At 69.0% G+C, this 6,359-nt stretch overlaps 1 protein-coding gene across 1 annotated transcript; it reads right to left on the minus strand.

The window, feature by feature from the left end:
* Window positions 1-816: 816 nt before the first annotated feature.
* LOC113941196 (scavenger receptor cysteine-rich type 1 protein M130-like) lies at window positions 817-6,316 on the minus strand. The gene is made up of 12 exons (XM_027632353.1): window positions 5,642-6,316; window positions 5,251-5,571; window positions 4,844-5,161; window positions 4,468-4,770; window positions 4,080-4,394; window positions 3,150-3,926; window positions 2,690-3,061; window positions 2,430-2,609; window positions 2,184-2,279; window positions 1,887-1,970; window positions 1,411-1,691; window positions 817-1,223 (listed from the first exon to the last, which is right to left on the minus strand). The coding sequence occupies exons 1-12, from the start codon at window positions 5,796-5,798 to the stop codon at window positions 906-908; spliced, it is 3,522 nt and encodes a 1,173-aa protein (XP_027488154.1). The 5' UTR covers window positions 5,799-6,316; the 3' UTR covers window positions 817-905.
* Window positions 6,317-6,359: the final 43 nt, after the last annotated feature.

The raw sequence follows: 6,359 nt of genomic DNA on the forward strand, positions 1-6,359 counted from the left end.
ACTCCACCAGCCGCTGGGCACTGACCTGAGCTGAGCCCCAGCGAGGGTACAACTGCACAGAAAAGGAGCAAAAAGCATTAATGCAGCACCAAGAAACTGAGACCAGTCTTTGCCTCATAACCCTGTACGGGGAAAGGCTTTGGGATTCCAAGGCAAACCCTGAGACACCCGGAGAGCACCAGCCCCGCAGCCCTGCCACGGTTCCCCCCGGGGGCACCCGGCAGGTAACGGGCTTACCCGGCCCCCGCCGCCCAGCACAACGCGCCCCTAAACGCCCCCCAGCTCCCCCGGTCCATAAACCCAGCGGCCAAGGCGCTCTCCCCTCCGCAGCCCGGGCAGCAGCGGGGCCGCACCCTCAGCCCTCACACACAACCGCCCGCACCTCCCCTGCCGGCCTTTATAGACCGCGGGCCGGCAGCGCTGCCCAATCAGCACTCGAGCGCCTCCGCCCAATCGCAGCCCGCCGGTCCCTGTGGCCCCGCCCCGCCCGCTCAGCCCGGCCCCGCCCCTCGGGGCGGCCCCGCCCCCCGTTCCCTCAGCGCGGCCCCGCCCTGCAAACAACCCGGAACAGGAAAATGGTGTTTGCTGCTGGAAAAGAATTGTCTATGAACATAAATTTTGGACCAGTGATGAAGCTATTGAAAGAGCGGAATAGTTTAGAGAAACTGAGCGGTACTTTTGTTACACGCACTGATCAAAACCAATAAACGCCAAAATGGACTTTATTGAGCTGCAACACAAGGATGGTCTCAGGAGGCAAAGGCGAGAGGTGCACACAGGAGCACCAAAGCTGCACCTGGGGGTTGGGTTGGAGGAATTGATATTATTCGTCAATATATTTTAAAATAACAAACTTTAAAGGTTTTAGTATTTTACAGAGACACACAATCCCTCTCTATGAATTTTTAGGCAATTTTGGCCATTTTGGTCCCCTCTCTTTCTGGGGGAACCCACCAAACCCCCTTGCTTCTCGACTCATTTCCTCCACCGCAACACCACCCTCCCAGTGACACCGGAGTACCCCAAATGACATTATCAGAGATGATGACACAGAGCCCCCTCACCCTGCACACGTGTCCCCAGGGATGGGACGTGGCCGGGACATCCTCACTGCGACGTCCCCAGGGCGCCGGTGCCGACATCATCACAGTCCATGTGCCCCGGGGGCTGTCCCGGGGGGTCCCCTTTGGCTCTGGGGGGACTTGGAGGGGGGCAGCTCCCACCTTGGGGACAGCAAAGGCAGGTGCCTCAGGGGGGCAGCTCCATGTCCCCCCTCCAGACCCCACCTGGGGTGTTTCTGTGTTACTGCAGCCCCCGTGGATCTGGTGCTGGATCCCAGCTCACCTCCACAGCCAAACCCCCCATGGAGTGGCTCTGCAGGGGGGACAGGGCAGCTGTGGTCTCTCTTACCTGTGGGTGGGAGACAGATCCAGCCCCTCCATGCCACCCCCTCGGAGATGTCCCCAGTGCTGAGAGCGGGGGACTCCTCTGGCACGGCCGTGGCATCATCGTAGCCATCCAGGGTTCCAACCATGGCATCGTCATAGCCATCCGGGGTTCCTGCTGTGGCATCATCGTAGCCATCTGAGGTTCCGTGCCCAGGCAGGGCAGGGGGGGCTGGGACTGGCACAGGGGTACATGGCACTGACCCAGTGGCCATGGCAGGGACTGGCTGTGCCATCCCCCTTCAGCTGTGCCATCCCCCTCCAGCTGTGCCATCCCCCTCCGGATGTGCCACCAGGGATGTGTTGGTGGTCCTTGGTCCCTCAGGGAAAGGCGATGCTTCTCTGCCACTAACGAGGGGGGACGTGTCCCCTCAGTTCCCCAGCCCTGCCGTGTCCCCTGTCCCCAGCGCTCCCCACTGGGTTCCTGCCCTGTGCCCCTACCTGGGGCTGCCCCGGTGTCACTCCCCTCCACGCTGTCCCCGGTGTAATACAGCAGCTTCTTCACCGAGCCCTCCCGCGGGGAACCTGCAGGGGGAAGACAGAGTGCTGGGGGTGGCCAGAGGTGGCACCGCGGGTGACACAACCTCAGCCACAGAGCAGGGCTGTGATGGCACCCAGGGACCCCCCCACACCACGGGGAGGAGCCAGTGCTGTGCCACCAGGACCCGCTGCCGCGGTGGGACTGTGGGGCAGAGCCCCCCTGTCCGGGCAGAGCTGGGGCCCGGGGGCTGCACCGACCTGGGCGACTGGGCACCTCCTGGTACTCCGGCATCGCGCTGTAGTCCAGCTCCTCGTAGATGGCGTCGGGGACGGCACCCACGGCTCTGCCGGTGCCTGCAACAAGAGGCAGCGCTCTCCCAGGGCCGTGGGCACCGGGGGTGGCACCAGGGTCGCCCACTGCCCACCCTCCGAGCCGTTCCACACGGGGGGAGCCCCTGAACCCCCAAAGCGGCTCTGCCCCGGCACCCACCCGCCGGGACCCACCTCGGCGCCAAGCGCGGGCACGGCACAGCAGCACGGCCAGGGCACCCAGGGCCAGGCACAGCAGCGTCCCCAGGACCACGCACAGGACCACTGACACCGGCACAGTGCCCCTGGCCACCTGCCCGCTTGGCACCGGCACAGTCCCCCTGGCCACCGCAGGGCCGCTGCTGCTGGGGACAGCTGTGGGGACACGGCCAGGCAGTGAGGGCAGGGGGATCCCAGCCGGCCCGGCGGGGGGGAGCTGGCACGGGCAGAGCTACCTGTGCAGGTGGCCCCGTCCGGGCACGGGGTGGTGGCTGTCTCACTGGGGTTGTCACTGTCCTCCGCACAAGCCACGTAGGCGTCCCCTCCGGGGCCGCAGGCCTGCAGGTGCCAGGGTGCCGAGGGGCACCCCCAGAGCGAGCGGGCCCCCTCCTCGCAGCCCACCCAGGCCAGCCAGGCGGGGGCCGGCTGCTGGGCGGGGGCGGGTGCCAGCTGCCCCCCGTCCCCACAGCCCAGCTGCCGGCAGACGGCGGCGGCGGTGCCGGGGCTGGTGCCGGTGGCGCACACGCGGCCCCAGGTGCCGTCGTGGAGCAGCTCCAGGTACCCGCTGCAGCGCCCGCGCCCGCCCGCCAGCCGCAGGGAGAGCTGCTCTGCGAGGGGTGCGGGGGGGTCACGGCACGGCCGGGAACCCCCCGGGGGGCTCTGCTGCTCCCCGCCCCGGGGACACCCGACACTGACCTGAGCACACGGCCCCGGCCCCGCGCTCGCACTCGCGCCCTTCCGAGCGTGGGCATTCCCAGAGAGACTCCTCGCTCCCGGCGCACTCAACCGCGTACGGCCACGCTGTGCCCGGCCCGGGGCCGAAGCGCGCCGAGCCGGGGGCCTCCAGCGCCGCGCCACAGCCCAGCTCCCGGCACACAACGGCGGCGGCCCGCAGGTCCCAGCGCTCCTGGCACACGCTGCTCCAGGTGCCACCGGCATAGACCTCCACGCGCCCGGCGCAGCGCCCGGCAGCGCCCGCCAGCCTCACCCGCCGGCTGCCTGCGGGCACGGAAGGACCGGGCTGGGGGCTGCTCGGGGCACCAGCACCCCGGCCCTTCTCGGGACACCCACCTGAGCAGACGATGACCATCTCCTCAGGGCTGCTGGTTGGTGCAGGGCCCATCCCTGAGACATCAGAGATCTCCTCTGCCACGTCCTCCATCTCCTTGAGGCTCCTGGTCAGCTCAGGGCCCATCCCCGAGATGTCGTACATCTCCTCCGTCACGACATCCGTCTCCTCCGTCACGACATCCACCTCCCTTGTGCTGCTGGTCAGTGCAGTGGGTGCCTTACCCAAGGCTGTGTAGATCTCTTGTGGCAGGCCACAACCCAGCACAGCACACACCATGTAGACATCCCATCTCTTCCACTGCTCCACAGGCACACGGCGCCAGGCTGGGGTGGTTATGGCCTCCTCCAGTCGCCCATCACACCGGCTCTCACCCTCCACCAGCCGCACAGAATTAATGGTGCCTTCAGTGCCTGAAAAATCACCAGTAGTGCCGTGGGGCTGTGGCACCTGGTTCAGCCCTCCCCTCACCCCAAAACAGCCCTGAGTGCTCCACTCCCAATTCTTGGGGTGTCCCAAAAGCCCTTGGAGGCTCTTCCCACGGGTGCCACACACACCTGAGCAGTTGACGGCGGCGGCATTCCCCGGGCTGCAGGGGGGCTCCCCCAGCACAGCCACGGGGCACTCGCCCGGGTGCCGCTCGCTCCCGCTGCAGCCGAAGGCGTCCGGCCTCAGCGGCCCGTCCCCGCTGCCGAAGGAGCCTCCCGGGGGCACGGTGACGGCGTGGCCACAGCCCAGGTGGTGGCACAGGACGTCGGCATCGGGCAGGTCCCAGTCGGTGGCGCAGACGGACCCCCACGTGCCCCTCACCGCCACCTCCACCCGCCCGGCACAGCCCGAGCTGCTGTTCCCCAGCCGGAAGCCCGTGTAGGCTGTGGCACAAAGGGCGTTCAGGGGGGTGATGGGGGCGGACCCCCAACACCCCCCGCTGTCCCCGGTGCTTACGGGAGCAGATGACGGTGGCGTGGCCAGCGCAGCCCTGGCTGTGGGGCCCCCGCCGGGCGCAGGCGCTGAGGAGGGGCTCGGTGCCGCTGCAGTTGAAATCCCCCTCCCACAGCGGCCCCGTTCCCGCCCCAAACCGGCCGCTGCCGGGGATGGCCAGCGCCGCGCCGCAGCCCAGCTCCCGGCACACCACCTGGGCCACCTTCATGTCCACGTGCTCCGCGCAGACGCCAACCCAGGCCTGGCGCTGCCGCACCTCCAACCGCCCGGCACAGGCTCTGTCACCCCCGACCAGCCGGGAAAACCCTGCGGGAGCGGTGCAGAATTGGCACTGAGGGATCTGCCGGGAATGCCACGTCCCTCCCAGCCCGGCTCCTACCTTGGCAGATGACGGCGGTGTCGAACTCATGGGTACCGTTGTAGGGTCCCCAGCCACGGATCTTGCAGTCCAAGAGCGTGGCCTCGTCACCCTTGCAGTCCACTATGGCCAAGTTGATGGGCCCAGCTACAGTGCCAAAGCGGTCGCCGGCGAAGTAGGCGCCGGCAGCAGAGCCACATCCCAGCTGCTGGCACACCACCTCAGCGTCCTCCATGTCCCAGTTGTCATCTCCCACTGAGCCCCAGTGTCCCCACAGCTTCACCTCCACCCTCCCGGCGCAGGGACCACCACCATCCACCAGCCTCAGCTCCACGGCCTCTGCACCGGGACACCGGCACAGCTCAGCCCTGCCTGGCACACCCCAGCACAAGGTGGGTGCCCCGGCACGGCCAGCCTGTCCCACTCACCTGTGCAGATCACCCCCACGTCCCGCTCGTGGCCGCAGTAGTGCTGGCCCCATCCGAAGTGCGGACACTCCTCCAGCACCTCCTCGGTGCCAAGGCAGAAGAAGGGCTGGAGCCAGATCCGGCCACTGCCCTGCCCGAACAGGGCGTACGGGGACAACGAGACCACGCGGCCACAGCCCAGCTGCCGGCACACCACGGTGGCCCAGCGGGCTTCCCAGTCGAAGTCGTAGACGCAGACGGAGCCCCACTCACCGTCGTGATTCACCTCCACGCGTCCGGCACAGCGCCCGCCGCCCCCCACCAGCCGCAGCTGCCCGGAGCCTGCGGCACGGAGGGGCCTGAGCCGGGCCCGGCACCGGCGGGTCCCCGCTCCCACCACCCCGCCACTCACCCCCACACAGCTGCAGGCACAGCAGCAGCCCCAGCGCCCCGACCGGCCCCATCCCCGACAGGTCCCGCACCCCCAGCGCAGCCAGGGGAGGATGTAGCGGCAGCGCCGGAGCCGCTGCAGGCGGCAGCACCAGGGGAGCCTTTATCAGCCGAGGCATCGCCCAGCTGCGGGGCCACGGCCTCCAATAACCTGCTTCGTGCCCAAATATGAGGCTCGGCTCCGCTTCTGGCGTCACACGCCTCGCCACAGTGGGCCGGCACACGGATGTCCCCGGGGGGAGCCGCCCCCCCCCAGCACCTGGGCCGAGGGGGCCCCTCCTGTACCCCCCCGTGGGTCCAACTCTGCCGCTGGAGCCCGGCAAGAGCCATCCCCGCGCTGACAGGATTCAGCCCCAATCCCGCCGGAGCCTCCACGGGACCGCCCCGAGGAGCGGCTCGAGGCAGAGCCCCGGGGCCCCCTCCCCGGGTGCCCCCTCCCCGGGCGGTGGGAGCAGCCCCCGGCTCCCCGCGGGGGCGGCGGGTCCCGGTGCCTCGCGCGGGCGGTGGCACATGGCGGGGCTGCCGCAGCTGTGCCCCCGCGCTCGCCTCGCCGCCGGGGCAGGAAGGAGGCGGTCACCGCCCGCCGGGGACGCGCCCGAGGCACCGACCGCACGCGGCTCCTGCCACCTGCGCCGGCACCGATAACGCCGGCACCGATAACGCCGGCACCGATAACGCCG

The sequence above is a fragment of the Corapipo altera genome, unplaced genomic scaffold, assembly GCF_003945725.1.
Source record: "Corapipo altera isolate COAL_440 unplaced genomic scaffold, ASM394572v1 185, whole genome shotgun sequence".
Lineage (NCBI taxonomy): Eukaryota > Metazoa > Chordata > Aves > Passeriformes > Pipridae > Corapipo > Corapipo altera.

Excerpts from the sequence above, each read along its gene's own strand:
- LOC113941196 (XM_027632353.1), bottom strand. The coding sequence starts at position 5,798 with ATGCCTCGGCTGATAAAGGCTCCCCTGGTGCTGCCGCCTGCAGCGGCT. Across the intron at positions 1,971-2,183 it reads GGAGGTGCCCAGTCGCCCAG|GTTCCCCGCGGGAGGGCTCG; the intron begins GTCGGTGCAGCC and ends TTCCCCCTGCAG. Across the intron at positions 1,224-1,410 it reads GATCTGTCTCCCACCCACAG|GTGGGAGCTGCCCCCCTCCA; the intron begins GTAAGAGAGACC and ends GCTGTCCCCAAG.